Below are 16087 nucleotides of genomic sequence, written 5' to 3'. Positions count from 1 at the left end.
TTAATGGCACAGCAGCATTTTTAAGGGTGTTGTAACATAAGTGTAGGCATGCATAGGTATGCTGGAACACGTATACAACAGCAGTAATCATTTACCATAAGGTCAGTAATACAAACTGTTAACTCTCAGCACTAAGTAGGGCAGAGGTTACCACTTGCTGACTGTAGTATTAAGTAGGGGTCAAAAGTTTGCATGCTGACTCTGTAGTATTAAGTAGGGGTCAAAAGTTTGCATGCTAGTAAAAGATTTATTTGCTGACTATGGGCATTCTCTAGGTTCAGAGGTCTACATGGAAGTAAATGAGTTACCATATACCATAGACTTGTACAACCATGATTGGTCCACATAGACCTTGCAACTCCACCCTTTCCTTGTGTATGCTCAATGAGTCATCCAGACTATGCTCTGGGTCGTCTCATCCCGAGAGAAGACTCGTGTCCGTGTCTTCCTTCATCATTGGCCTCATAGGCGACCCGCGGAGAAATCGCATAAGGGTATAGCCAAATAATTTAGTCAAGGATTAAACAGAAGTGTGAAAAGGAATGTACGTTATTGTACACATTAGCACTATCCCAGCTTATGAATGCAGAATCAGATGTGACCAATCATGCAATTTTATCTACTCCTCTTTTAAGATGTCCAGGAGCTCAAAAGGCTTATAACTCGGCCCTTATCAGGCTATTAATGATCCAGAAAAAAATATATAACTGCTTTTTCAACAGAATGACCCCATCCCTCAGCTCTATGATATAGACCCTTTTATTAGTGCCTACCAAATTTCATGCCCTTGTTTAAAAAAATATCTTGAATCTTGAAAAAATGGGGATGGGTGTAACAAAATTACAAACTAGAATGTTGAGCAAGACTAGATTTAAACATAATTTCCAAGAATTCTTTTAAATTCCAGAACTATTCAAATATTCATTTTCTGAGGAAAAAATAGTCACTCGTGCTATGGGGAAATCACGTGTGTTGGCCGAGCACTCTGCCAGTGGAAACGGGCTCCGGAGGTCTGTTTTCAGCTGCGATGGCCTCCTGCAACCCTGTCAGCGGAAATGGGCCTTGAATTTGACACCCCTGTGTTAGAAGAATTTTACCACTTTGTTTTCTTATATAACAGGACTGTGTGGTTTGTCACACCATCATGCCATTGCTCCGTTATAGAAAAAAAAAGATACAATAAGCTTTCAATTCAAAATACCAGAGAAATCTCAATTTAAATCTCAACTGGATCACAGAGCTCATTGGATAACAATGGGCAAGCTACCAACCTGTTTAAAAAATAAGAGAACAGAATAACAAAATTGAAAGTGACCTTGGGGGTCTTTTAGTTCAACCACCTACTCAAGCAGAAAAATCCTATACCATTTCAAACAGATGGTTGTCCAATCTCCTCTTAAAAAGAGCACCCGCAACTTCTGGAGGGAAGTCATTTCACTGATTAATTGTTCTGCTGAGAAATTTCTCCTTAGTTTTCGGGTTGTTTGGGTGAGAATAAAATAGGAGATACTTGCTTAAACTATCCAGACCTCCCAGAGGAAAAAATGGAATTTCAGTCAAATAAATGTAACTGGGAGAATTATAGACTTGTGAGTTGTAAAAGACTATACAAAGATGTTCCAATGATCAGAAACAAGTATTTTGAGATGGCACTGATTTATTTAGCTAGCGTCATTTATGTGGCACCAATACTGATATAGTTAACTTCATTTCTGTGGCTGCAATATCCTCTTCTTGAATTGCTGTTTGCATAAAGCACAGCAACTATTCATAAAAGACCAATGGTGTAACACCTGTTCATACAAATAGTGCTTCCATGCATTCCCACAAATGATTACTAGGAATATCCTGCTAGTACAGAGAGCATTGAGCATCAAAGGAGGGAAAAGTAAATCAAAAATATACTGGTAGGGTGAGACTACATGTAATTATAGCAAAATGGTTTTGTTTTTGCAGTTCTTTCAAGTCATAGTTATGCATTTAATTGTGATATTCTTCATTTACTTTTCCTATTTTTTTTAAATTTTTTCATTTCAGTATTCCAATATATTTAATAGCCTATTTACTATGCTGAATAATCATGATCATTTCATTATTAGATCACAAAGATAATTCCCAAAGTGACATCCTGTGTTGGTTGGTTTGTCAAAGGAGTGTTTTTTTTCCTCTTTTTTTTCTTTTGTTTTTCCTTTTTTTTCCCCCCTGATTTTTTCTTTTCCCACTGGTGCGGGCATGTGTTGTTTAAGTAACAAAATTACAATATATATTTTTTTTTAAATAAAAAAAAAAGATTTATAGAACGGAGATTAGAATTATGCATGAAACTGTAACAGTGAAAATGTCTATACGATTAAAAACAAAGCAATATGGATGGAAATAGGATATTTTTATGTTTGCAAAGACTGAATAGACCAAATGTAAACAAATGTGATGGTCATAATGTATAACTTTATATCTTAGTATAGATATTGTATAGTATAGATATATCTTAGTAAGACATTGTCAGGATGGTTACGCCGTGCCCAATGTTTCAATTTGTGTTCAATAAAAAACTTTATAAAAAAAAACGAAGCACAAAGATTCATGTTATGAATGCAACTAATTTACTGAATATGTGTGAATTGGGTTACAATTTTATTAAGTTTATGAAGATAGGAAACCTGAATATACTACAAACTAAAATAAACTGAAGAACATCACTATTTTTCCACACTAAATATAAAATGCAGATCTTGTTATTCAAATGAGAATTATTTTCTAGTATTTTGTGTAGGATATATGTGCTATTTAAACTAATTTGGGATTATGGAAGAAGGCCAAAGTCCTGTGAACATTTAGACATTCATCATGGCAGGTAGAAAATATTCTGCAGCTTTTATTGTAATCATGTCTAGTCTCTCAGGGTGCTTGATTCTGGCTTCAAGACATAGATTCAATCATTAATCCCGTAGTGGTCATCATTCTATTTATTTACTTTTAAAAAATATTCTTTTGAATCTTCTGGGTTGGGCTTAATCTGCAAAACAAAAAGAGTTACAATGTAAGTAATGAATTATGCATTCGATCAAGGCAGTTAATTAAATGATGTACAGAGTCTCTATACACATAAATATCAAACATCCCTTTATTGGTTCCACCACAAAACCGCGTTCGACTAAAGGGCGCTCGACGAAACCGCATAGCTGACATCATCACAGCGCGACAACAGCGCAGAGAAAAAAGCACGCTGTAAATGCTAAACCTAAAATTAACCCCTAAACCTAACCCCCCTAAACCTAATCATAAACCTAACCCCTTAACCTAACCCTAAACCTAACCCTTAACCTAACACTAAACCTAATCCTAACCCTTAACCTAATTCTAACCCTTAACCTAACCCTAACCCTTAACCTAACCCTAACCCTAACCCTAACCCTTAACCTAACCCTAAACCTAACCCTAAACCTAACCCTTACCTTAACTTGAATCGGCTTGCTTTCAAAGTGCTATTTAAAGCGCCCTTCTTTCTCCGTGCTCGCTGTTGTCACCCTGTTGATGACGTCAGCGACGCGGTTTCGTCGAGCGCGCTTTAGTCGAGCGCGGTTTTGTCGTGCCACGCCCTTTATTATCTCTTACAAGATAGTAAGGAACTTAAAAGCATGCGTATTTCCAATTCATTCAGAAACTGTTCAAATTTTCAATGATAGTGAACAAGTACAGTACTTACAACCAGTTCTTGGGACCTACAGTCCTCGCAGTGTCCTCTGTGGTTATTTAATTGTGGTCTGGGTGGACAGTGGCCTGTCCTCAATTATGGTATCACGGCACCCCATGGCCATGTGATTGCCATTTGCAATTTTCCTTGTCAGCTTTCTACAAGCAAAGTCAACAAGGATTCCGGCAGAATGTTGCAAATGGCAACCCTACAATATCCTCTCTTAATTACAGCAGCCACACAATTTCCATTGTTAAGCAGCGTGGTCACATATCACATCACACTTTAGGGCCATCCCATTTAGCAATGGAAATTGCAATCAGAATTGCTATTGTATATTGCACAGGTAATTTCTTCTTTAATACTGGCATCCAATCATAAGGAAGAGAGCAGGTCTAAACAACTTGGCATACAATAGTAGTGCATGGGAGAACTCTAGATACTGAGAGGAAATTTTTTTTTTCTATAATTACAAACAATGAGCATTATGTTTTGCACATTTGCTTTAACAACATACCGTGGGGGAGTCTGGAATCCAGTTTGCAGGGCAGACTTCTCCATGTGTTTCCACATACTGGAATGCTTTCACCAACCGAAGTGTTTCTTCTACACTGCGACCCACTGGGAGATCATTGACACTTAAATGCTTGATGATACCATTAGGATCCATGATAAAAAGGCCCCTTAAAAAGTAAATGCATCTTTTAAAATTGAATATATACTTCCTGGAAAAATGACTTTACAATGTAAAACACACAGAGACCTCATGTTTACCAGTGTCCCATTCTTCTTTCTCTACTGGATAGCAGTGAAAAAGGCAGCTGAATTTATGTAATTCGTTTGCTTGTAAAAGAGCCAGTTCTAATTCTATTGGGAGGTTAATGTAGCTTCCACTGTATTTTCCACTAGTCTTTTAAAAGTATTGTTTATACTTACTCTGAAGACTCTGAAGCCATAACAGACTGCCAGTTTAAATACAGCAAAAAAAAAAAAATACTGCACATCAGTAATGTCATATTTATCTTTTATTCATGAAGATTTACCGTATATATGAAGTTTACCAACATGAAAATGTTTAAAAGAGACTTAACTGACCAACTGTAATCAAGGCAGACAGACAAGATTGATAGATAGTTATGTAGATAAGAGGGAAGGAGGGAATTTCAGCTCTTGCATAATAGGGGAGATTTAACATATTTCCAGTCTTCTATCCATGAGAGTCCAGAAAAATCAAAAACACAACAGTATTTTATTCTGTACTACATTCTATAAATAAAATATTTTTCAAACTTTCTGAAAATCTTGTAAACAATTAAGAAAACTCTTATTGATTGTGGTGGTGTGGATATGTGTAAAATTACTGCTCCTATAAAATTAATCTGTCTCTAGTTGGCTAAGGCAGGTTAAAAGGCATTTTAAGAATCTGCTGAAAATATTATCTGATACAAATATTCCTGTGTCTTCTTCAAGACGGCAAGCAAACTCTGCTTCCCATGGCCAGGGAAACTACAGCCACCACAACCAAGTCCTAGTCCAGTGTTTCTCAACCTTGGCAACTTAAAGATGTCCGCACTTCAACTCCCAGAAAGCTGTCTGGGGAATTCTGGGAGTTGAAGTCCGGACATCTTCAAGTTGCCAAGATTGAGAAACACTGTCCTAGTCACTCTTGCCATCCAGCACTTCATAACCTTTGCCACTGCCTCCTTGCTCCCACTCCTGAGAGGTTGTGGCCTGCCTGGCTACTGGTCTACAGAATGAAAAAGAAAAAAAAGGAAAAACAAAAAGCAGCTCAAAGGCGGCAGAAAATGCAAAAATGCCCCTTTGTATTGCACTCCTAGTCTATATGGGCTAGCTTGGTGCTGCAAAAAAGGGAAAAAAGAGGGGAGGCAGCTTTCCACACAAACACACCCTTCTCCCCGCCCCCCCAGCCCAAAGTCGTGAACTATGTAAGCTTCAGGAAAAGACAGATTTAGTTCACACAATGTACTAAACCAGGAACTTAGGTTTACAAACTGCAGCACTAAACTTCACACAATGTACTAAATTAAAAAGAGCCGAGGTGGCGCAGTGGTTAGGGTGCAGTACTGCAGGCCACTTCAGCTGACTCTTATCTGCAGTTCAGCGGTTCTAATCTCACCGGCTCAAGGTTGACTCAGCCTTCCATCCTTCCCAGGTGGGTGAAATGAGGACCCAGACTGTGGGGGCGATATGCTGACTCTGTAAACCGCTTAGAGAGGGCTGAAAGCCCTATGAAGCGGTATATAAGTCTAACTGCTATTGCTATTGCTAACAGCTATTGCTAAAATCAATTCGAGTATTTTATGGCATCATATATAAATCCCTATCCTATCTTACTGGAGATTTTTAAGATAAGTAACAAAACAAGATTCCTTACCTTAATGCCAGCCCAGAGCTTTCTAGCAGAACCCCATAGTCTCGGGAAATCTGTTTTGTTAAATCTGATAGAAGTGGGATATTCATGTGGCCTAAACCACCAGTCTAAGGAAAAAGACAAACATTGTAGTTTTTCTGTAGCCTTCCAAATTTTTACTATTAATCAAAAGATGACGAATGAAAAGTGCTTAGTAAGGGTCCGTCGAGGTCTGGACCCTTACTACCCTCCCGGCCTTCCGTAAAGCTATTAAGTCCTGGCTGTTCCGGCAGGCCTGGGGCTGTTGAAGTATCCAGCCCCACTTTAATTATGAATGTTGTTGTAATTTTTAAATTGTTGTATTGTCTTATATATCCCCCCTCCCTTTTTTATTGTAAGCCGCCCGGAGTCCTTCGGGAGTGGGCGGCATACAAAACCAATAAATACTAATACTAATACTAATATATCCCACACAAATAACCATTAAGAACTGGAGAAAGAAAATCCAACATCAACATAAGACAGATTTTCATACATCATCATTACTATTATTATTACTATTAGCAATGTACCTTGATATAAATATTAGAGAGAAATGTGGTAGACTCCAGGAATAACATAATTTTATGTTTTCCCACCATTCCTTACTCCCAAATAAATGAATCCTATTTCAGTTGCAATATCTAACCTATTTCTTCAGATTTGTATATTAAATATATTAATAATACAATATTAATTATATTCATAGTATATTAATATTTCCTATATTTATAGTACATTAATGTTTATTAACATATTAAACATTGCAAATATACAAATTAAAAGAGACCATAAATGATAAGATTAAACAACATTTTGGCAATTTTTTATTTTAAAAAACATGTTGAAGGTCTTTAGCCATCATTCAGCAATGTCATGGGCACTGCCCAAAGTTATAATATTTGTTGGGCAGCTGTAATAAATGTAATGAAATTGATTCAATAATTCCAAAAAATAAGATACTATCGAAGTATAAATAACACTACCAAAGTAAGGTAGATGCCACAATTGCATTTTAAACCTTCTAAGAAAGATCTATTTAGGTATGTTTAGAAAGAAAACTTCAAATTTTGTTCTAATCCAGAACAGTTTTATATTGATAAATAACATATATGAGAAATATCTATACTAGCTTTCATAAGCCAGAATTTTTTATGTCAGCTGGGATTCTGGGAGCTACAATTATTATTTATTTCTGTTATAGGTCAGCAGAGACCAATACTACAACAATCACTTGTAAAAATAAAAATCATGTTGCTATAATAAAATAAAATTATCAGGTATGGGAATTAAAACATATGAGAAGCTTAAACCAGTGTTTCTCAACCTTGTCAACTTGAAGATGTCTGGACTTCAACTCCTAGAATTCCCCAGCCAGCGAATGCTGGCTGGGGAATTCTGGGAGTTGAAGTCCAGACATCTTCAAGTTGACAAGGTTGAGAAACTCTGGCTTAAACAATTCCAATTAAACCCAAAATTTCTGTTGCCAAATGAGGCAGCTGTTAAGTGAGTTTTGCCCCATTTTATAACCCTTCTTGCCACAGTTGTCAAGTGAATCACTACAGTTGTTCCCCATTGACTTTGCTTAACAGCCGAGGTGGCGCAGTGGTTAAATGCAGTACTGCAGGCTACTTCAGCTGGCTGCAGTTCTGCAGTTCGGCTGTTCAAATCTCACCGGCTCAGGGTTGACTCAGTCTTCCATCCTTCCGAGGTGGGTAAAATGAGGACCCGGATTGTTGTTGGGGGCAATATGCTGACTCTGTAAACCGCTTAGAGAGGGCTGAAAGCCCTATGAAGCGGTATATAAATCTAACTGCTATTGCTATTGCTATTGCTATTAACAGAAGGTCACAAAAGATGATCACATGACTCAAGGATACTGCAATCGTCATAAATACGAGTCAGTTGGAAAGCATCTGAATTTTGGTCACGTGACTACAAGGATGCTACAATGGTCATAAGTGTGAAAAAAAGGTCATCAGTCACTTTTTTCAGTGCCATTTTAATTTCAAACAGCCACTAAAAAACTGTTGTTAAGTCAAGGATTCCCTATATTAAGATATAAAGCTATGCTAATTTATATTAAGTCTTAATACTTGCAAAGGTCTGCTAGGATTTGTTGGGATTAAGACAATGTTGTTCCAACCAATCATAACAAAGTGATAGCAGAACAATATATAGAATGGCATGCATATGTTTAAAAGGAAAAGAAAAGAAGAAAAAAAAGAAGGGCAGAAAAAATAAAGGAGAGGGAGGGAGGGAGGGAGGGAGGGAGGGAGGGAGGGAGAGAGAGAGAGAGAGAGAGAGAGAGAGAGAAACCTCAGTAAGGCTTAGTTCCTCACTTGGAGCCCCACTTTATGTTTAATCTTAGCTCTGACACAGAAGTGTCTCTGAAATCCCTTCCTCCTGATTAGCCAGCAAGAGATTAATGTAATCTCTGTCCTGCCTGGGTATTGTGATACATGAGGAAATATGCCTATCTTACAGTTGTATTTGTGCTGATAAATAAATAAAGGGAGACTAGTATAGATCTATTTCAAGCTATTTAGCTCTCATGGGATTAGAACCTGTGCTGTATTACATTTTAGGCAGATGTGTTAACCACTAAGCCACAAGGTTCTCCTCCTTATCAGCTGAGCCAGGGAAATAGGTATGTATTTTGTGTCCCAACCCCTGGTATGCCGAAATATGGGAGGAAGTCTACTGCTTCCATTCTCTGTCTATCGGCTCGTCACAAGAGACCATCCAGACAGAAACCCAATATTTTTACTGTTGCCTTTGTTACATTTGTGTTGTATTTGTGCTGATATATATATATATATATATATATATATATATACACACACACACACACACACACGATGGAACCTGTGTCTGTGTGTGCGCGCGGGGCCATGCATTTGTTTTTCGCCCTCCCCAGGCTCCAGAAGCTTTCCTCAAGGCTCTAGGAGGGCGAAAATGGCCTCCTCAGGGCTCCGGAGGCCCCCCCAGAAGCCAGAAAGAGGTCTGTTTTCCGGACTTCCAGGAGGCTCATTTTTTGCCCTCCCCAGGCTCCGGAGCCCTTCCTTGAGCCTCTGGGACGGCAAAAACAGCCTCCTTTGAGCTCCAGAGTCCCTTCCTGAAACCTCTTGGGACCCAAAACGGAGCACAGTGAGGCGCAGTGCACCCCCATGCTCCCCCGCCCACATGTCTCCTGCGCATCCACGCACGTTTCTCACCTGTGTGGACCGCGCATTTTTAAGCAAGGCTTCCTTGCCACTCCCTGCTCTGGCTGCTTCCCCTTGGCTAACAACCCTGTGAGGGGAGAAGTTGCTCTGCCACAAACGGGCAGAGATTGGGGTGGGGTGGGGGTGCTCAAGTGTGATCCTGTGTCAAAAAACCTTCCCTTATCATTCTCTTGTATAAAGATTGGGCCCTTTTTACTATGGAAGGTGTGAGTCAGTTGCTAAATTCCTCCCTATTAAAGAGGATCCTGGGCACTGCAGACAATAGACAAATGAGGAAGGGAGTTGCTGGCACAGAGGAAAGACAAGTGGCAAGGAAAGAAGAAAAAGCAGCTTTTTTCCCTCAAGGTGGCTGCTCTGTCCCCCCCCCACCCCTCCATGCTAGCACAGAGGATCCTGCCTGGTCGCTGCAATCCAAAGGGAAATGAGGAAGAGAGCTATCTGCATGAGAGAAAGACAAGCAGCAAGGAAATAAGAAAAAGCAGCTTTTTCCCCTCAAGGTGGCTTCTCTGTTGCCCTTTTCTCCATTTCAGCACCACTCCACGGAGCCTGCCCCACCCACCATCGCCCAGATCCTCGCTTCCCCCAAGCATTTCTTTGCCTATTTAATTTCCACTCCGTAGCATTTTTCCATCGTGTTTCTTGCCGTTTTGGACAGGAAAACAAAGTTTGTGGGACTAAAAAAAACCCCTTCAATCAATCAATTCCAACTTTGCGAGATCTCTCTCCCCCACACAAAAAAAGTTTTAATTGATTGAAGTTTTTTTTAGTCCCACAAACTTTGTTTCTCTGCACACGTTGGCAATATGGAGCTGGAAATCAGGTAGGCAAAAAAATGCTTGGGAGAAGCGAGGACCTGGGCGAGGGTGGGTGGGGCAACCTCGATGGCGCGGCACTGAAATGGAGAAAAGGGCAACAGAGCAGCCACGTTGAGTGAAATAAGCCTCTTTTCTTCTTTCCTTGCCACTTGTCTTTCCCCCGTGTTGGCATCTCTCTCCTCATTTCCCTTTGGATTCCAGCGATCAGGCAGGATCCTTTTTAGTAGCACGGAGGAAGGGGGGAACAGAGCAGCCAGCATGAGTGAAAGAAGCCTCTTTCCTTTCTGCTTGTCTTTCCCCCATTCCGGCAGCTCTCTCCTCATTTCTGGTCTGTGTTGGGCTATTTTTCGCCCTTTGGAGGCTTCAGGGAATCCTCCGGAGATCAAAAAACTGTCGAAAATCAGCTGGCCAGCGGGCGCATGCGCACTGGAGCTGACAGGGCAATGCCTCGCGTGCCCTCAGAAATGGCTCCGCGTGCCACCCGGTAGGAAAAGTACAAAAATGATCACATTTCTGTTTACATTTTAAGAAAATCTTATTAAAACAGTGCCCTTTAATAAATTAAGCTATTTATACACCAAACTAATATTAATGTAAATAAGATGAATCTAGATTTTAAACAGATTTTAAGTATTTAAGGTTTTAATAAATATCCAAATAGGTAAAAGCAATTTTCTTGCACATTCAATATCACAGTAATTCTGTCAGTCATAGTGTCTGTGGTGCTGTATAAATAGATATAATTAAATATAATGACAACGCAAGAATTAAGTGAAGAGAAGCTTAATTTCTACCTTTCTTGGTGTATTTATCCAGGCCAGATGACAGAAGTGAGAGTCCACTGATACAGCAACAACTTCACAATTCACATCGTGGAATTCATTTGCTTTATCACTAAAAGCTATAATTTCTGTTGGACATACAAAAGTGCTAGTGGGGAAAAAATACAGACAGAAAATGAAAAAGAATGGAACAGGCCTCTAAAAATCTTTAAACCACTATGTTGTACAAAGTATGAGCAAAATAAATATTTATCCATTTGAGGTACCCTGCTTATCCAAATAATTCCTTGGGAAAGGACAAAGTTCAGAAGGATAATGGCATGTAATGTAGAAAAGATGCCAAAAATGTTGCTTCAAAACTGAATCCCCAATTTCTATCAAATGTTTATAGCATTTATTTGATCGCTTTTTATCATTCCCTTATCATAATTGCCAAAAGAGCCAAAAATATGCTGCAGTCTGTATCCCATATAAAGCTGCTGAAATCCACAAATGTTCCATCCTGTTTCATTGTAATTCTTTTTTAGTGATAGGTTACAGCATCATAACAAACATAAGATATATAGAACGTAACATAAGGAGCGTAAGGTTTTGGGATCATACAATTTCCAAATTATAATTTGTACAGTTTAACAATCATACCACATCAAATGCACCCAACAGGTGTTTTACAAATATTTTATTGGACTCTTCAGTATTGTAATAATATTCATTAGGAGCACTACATGCAGATAACCAGATATTGTTACTGTACAAAGGCAAAATATGATCTGGAGTACATCTGAGTCTGTAAGTAGCACCTGTCAATCTTTTCCTGGAATTGTGTAGTTACTGTAAGATTCTGAGAAAGGATGCCTTTGATTTAAGGAATATTCAGATACTATTTGTACAGTACTTGGAATCATATTTGCCCTTTCAATTTGGTTCATTGCACAACCCTACAATTCATGTTCAAAGCAGGTTTTATTCTACACTAATTTCTAATCTGCACTATCCACAGTATGGAATCTGGGTCATTAAAATTGAGATAATAAATTTCTCACATCTGCGAAACAAGATTACTGAGGAATTAAGTGTTTAATCCAATAACCTTTTGCCTAACCTATATAATTTACTAGTTTGTTTCATCCACAATGGATGTCCCACTTCATCTAGACAAATAAGCAATTAATATTCCAAGTCATTTTTTTTCCTATCTCTGAATATGAGAGCCGAGATAGGATGAGCTAGGAGGCTGCAGTAGAAATGGGCAGATTCAGTTTTTAGTCCACAAGGTGACTGGGCCAATCACTTTCTCCCCAGAAACATCTTGACAACAGGGAAAGACATACAATGTAGTATCTTATAATCCATCACAGTCAAAACAACAAGATATCGTGGATTAATTTTAGATGATAGTAATATTATCAACAGCACACACACCCCTTCATCTTGAAAGGCATTCATAAGAATGTCTTTGGCTTACTTCTTATCGCTGAACATGTACACAAAGAAGGCCGGAGTTACATGATAACCAGAATGCAAGTCAGGTTGAAGTAACAAACAAGATTATCTGCCCAAAACATGAAGGCCAAGTCTACTTAAGAGATATAACGAAGGAAAATACTTACAAATCCAAGGGGTAGAAGAAAAGAACCAGGTATTTTCCTTTAAAGTCATCTAAACTGAGCTCCCTGAAATCTCCATCCACCACAGCTGTCCCCTTAAAAAATGGAGCACGCTGGGTGACAGCAGGAACAAACCTCGCGGTACCTGGTAATCATTAGATACAGTCATGTGTTACAATGCAGATTGAATTGAATTGAATTGATTATATTTCTATGCCGCCCTTTTCCCAGAAGGGACTCAGGGCGGCTCACAACCCAAGTCAGGGGGGGATAGGGGATACAAATAGGGGGGGGGGGGGAAGACATAGACAAACAATACCACAATTTAAAAACAATTCAACAGCCACACCATTCGAGCGGGGACAGGAACTCAACAGCCTCAGGCCTGTCGGAACAGCCAGGTTTTAAGGGCTTTGCGGAAAGCCTGGAGGGTGGTGAGGGTCCGAATCTCCACGGGGAGCTCGTTCCAGAGGGCCGGAGCAGCCACAGAGAAGGCCCTCCTCCGGGTGGTCGCCAGTCGGCATTGGCCAGTGGATGGAATTCAGAGGAGGCCTAATCTGTGGGATCTAATCAGTCTATTGGAGGTAATTGGCAGTAGGCGGTCTCTCAAGTACCCAGGTCCAATACCATACCGTGTTTGGATTAGAAACAAGCGAAGTCTTAACATGCAAATCCATAAAAAGAAAAGAGCAAACATCTCAGTAAATGTACCCCAGCATTTTTGGAAAATAAAAAGGTTACCCCAAGTTAGCCATTTCGTAACAGTACTAATACATATTCTAACAATTCCCCAAAGGTTGAGATTTCAGTATGATGTGAATTAGCCAGTATAGTCTATAATCTATTCTCATTATCTAGCTCATGTTATGACTGAATATAGTGTGTGCCAATAACATCTCATCTGTTTGGATTCAACTTCAATCACTGAAGGAACAGCTATTGGTAAAAGACCTTTAGATGCATCAGCCATTCTAAAGGGGAAAAAAACCCAGCATATTTGTCAGATAGCCAATTAGTGAAGGTTGATGTTCAGTGTTTATTTTTCTTGAAACCAGCACTGCTCTAACCCAAGGCCAGTATTCATGTAAATATGCAATTTGTAGCCCTGAACCTTAATGTAAATAGGAAGAAAAGTGTTCTTGCCTTTACCAAGGCTAGTTCAACAAAGATGACCAAAATATTACCAGTACATGAAATTTTAACTTCATTTTAAAACCAAATTATGCAGATTCCTCTTTATAAAAGAGACCATACTAACTTGTTGCCAAATAAAATTCAATATACAGATATACCCACACACCAGAGTTCAGTTTGCAAACTAGTAGAAACATTTAGCAGCACTGATGTAAATATTTTTGGTATCTCCATACACAGTCCTTACTCCCTGATAATATTTCCAACGGCTATACCCATCTGAAATAATTTAAAAATAACATGTCATTAACTATGGTAGTAATTCTGCAGTAGTGGAAACATGTTGGGCCCCTCACCTATGAAACCTGCGCTTAATTGACATAGCAGAAAAGCAGATCTGAAAAAATAGAAGAAAAAATACTATAATTTACAGCATTGTGCCAACTTTGGAACATATTCCAAGGAAACAGCAAAGTAATAGAATCATTGAGGTGAAGGGATCTTCTGGGTTGTTTAGTCCAAATCTCTGGTGTGCAGAATCTACTTAGAACAGTTTTTTTAAAAACTAGGCAGTCTTAAGATGTGTGTGGACTGCACATTCCAGAATCCCAAGATAGCCAGTTGCCAAGTTTGAAAAAGGGTTCCACCACAAAACCGCGGTAGACTAAAGCGCGCTCGACGAAAGCGCGTACGTGACGTCATCACAGCGCGACGAAAACAGCACGCTGTGAGCGGTAAACTTAAAATTAACGCGTAAATCTAAACCTAACCCCCCCAAACCTAACCCTTAACCTAACCCTAAACCTAACCCTTAACCTAACGCTAACCCTTAACCTAACCCTAAACCTAACCCTAACGCTTAACGTAACCCTAAACCTAACCCTAACCCTTAACCTAACTCTAACCCTAACCCTTAACCTAACCCTTACCTTTATGTGAATCGGCTTGCTTTAAAAGCACTTTTTAAAGCACCCTTTTTTCTCCGCGGTTGTATTTGTTGCGCTGCTAATGACGTCAGGTACGCGCTTTAATCGGGCGCGCTTTAGTGGACCGCGGTTTTGTCGTGCCACGGGAAAAAGACAGTGCTAGGCTAGACCATTTGACAGATGACTTATCCAATCTATTTGAAAAGATTTCTCATCAGGTGGCAGCCTATATTCCATTGGCCAAGAAAGTCTTCTTTGGTATTTAGCCTAAACCTTTTTCCTTAATAGTTTTAATTCACTGGGTCTGGCCTTTCCTTGTGGGACAACAGCACACGTGTCTCATCTGCAAAGATAACCCAACATTTCCTCTGCTTTTTAGGTCACTGCAAATGGAAATGATTGCAGACTAAATCAGGCAAATATGCACGGGGGAGACCTTTGGCCAGTAAGCAGAGGGAGAAGGGTTTTTAAGCGAGGATTTAGAGTCCCATCTGTGAACAATTCGGAGACTCTCGCAAGGGGCTGATTATAAGCGATTTCATTCACTCTCAGCCCCGGCAACTTACTAGTACTGAAATGGAGCCGAGGCAGCCAGGGCTTCGCGTCGGCCGTGCACTTCCGCCCACTCGCCGCCGCTGCTGCTGCTAAACACCTTCCGGCCATCGCGCTTGCTCTCCATAAGGTGGCACCGGTCCAATTACCCTAAGAAAAGAAGGCATGGCTCGGTATCAGAATTAGACGGGCGGCGGGGACCAACATGTAACAGGCAAGCGAAAGATGCACCGCAGCGGAGCAGAAGCAGCCCGAGATGCTCGGGAAAGACCCCCCCCCTTGCAAAGCACGCGAAGATCGGGCTCCAGTTTCTCCTCCCGAGATCCTTGTGCGGCGGCTCCATGGAGGATTTCCCAAGATCTGGATGAGTAAAGTAAAGGGGCGGGAGGCGGGTGGGGAAAGAGGCACTCGAGCCTTTTTTAAGAGAGAGAGCGAAAGGAAAATCTGGGGAAGGCAACAGTTATAGGTCCATTTTGCAAAAAAGCAGCCAAGACGGGGGAAGCGAGGGGATTGATAAAGGAATCTGGTCCTCGCCCCCTAAGCAAGCCATTATTAGACCCGGTGAGGTTTTTCGGCTTACTCTCGTGCAAAGAGCGCGCCGGGCTTAGGAAACAGGGCGAGGAAACAGGGAGAGAAGCTCCGCCGGGCCCCAAGACTGCAGCCGCCCTGCCGAAGTAAAGCAACGCCCGAAGGGTGAAGCACAGGGCATTTTTCGGGCACTGCGCAGTAAGCGAGGGGGTCGCACTTACGGAGGGTTTCAGTAACCTTCGGAGCACCCCCGCCGCGGCTGCCATTTTCAGCTTGAAGAGCAAACGAAGGGGGCGGATCGCGCTCCCGCTTTGGCTGCTGGAGGTACCGGGGAGGAGCCGCGAAACCCCCATAACCCCAGGGGCGGGCTCTTGATAGGCCGGCAGAGCTGCGGGTTGGATCGGCCCAACCT

The 16087-nt window shown here is 40.5% G+C and overlaps 1 protein-coding gene across 1 annotated transcript; it reads right to left on the bottom strand.

Annotated features, from left to right (window-relative positions):
• Positions 1-2580: 2580 nt before the first annotated feature.
• PRDX3 (peroxiredoxin 3) lies at positions 2581-16043 on the bottom strand. The gene is made up of 7 exons (XM_032225185.1): positions 15897-16043; positions 15162-15297; positions 12539-12680; positions 10941-11076; positions 6090-6193; positions 4212-4377; positions 2581-3016 (listed from the first exon to the last, which is right to left on the bottom strand). Exons 1-7 carry the CDS (start codon positions 16026-16028, stop codon positions 2963-2965), a joined length of 870 nt encoding a protein of 289 aa, XP_032081076.1. The 5' UTR covers positions 16029-16043; the 3' UTR covers positions 2581-2962.
• Between the last annotated feature and the right edge of the window lie 44 nt (positions 16044-16087).

Source organism: Thamnophis elegans, chromosome 10 (genome assembly GCF_009769535.1).
Source record: "Thamnophis elegans isolate rThaEle1 chromosome 10, rThaEle1.pri, whole genome shotgun sequence".
NCBI classification, from domain to species: Eukaryota; Metazoa; Chordata; class Lepidosauria; order Squamata; family Colubridae; genus Thamnophis; species Thamnophis elegans.
Note: the sequence above shows the minus strand (reverse complement) of the source record. Positions and strands in the feature narration are given on the sequence as shown.

Excerpts from the sequence above, each read along its gene's own strand:
- PRDX3 (XM_032225185.1), bottom strand. The coding sequence starts at position 16,028 with ATGGGGGTTTCGCGGCTCCTCCCCGGTACCTCCAGCAGCCAAAGCGGG. Across the intron at positions 11,077-12,538 it reads TTCTTCTACCCCTTGGATTT|CACTTTTGTATGTCCAACAG; the intron begins GTAAGTATTTTC and ends TTTCCCCACTAG. Across the intron at positions 3,017-4,211 it reads GGATTCCAGACTCCCCCACG|ATTAAGCCCAACCCAGAAGA; the intron begins GTATGTTGTTAA and ends TTTGTTTTGCAG.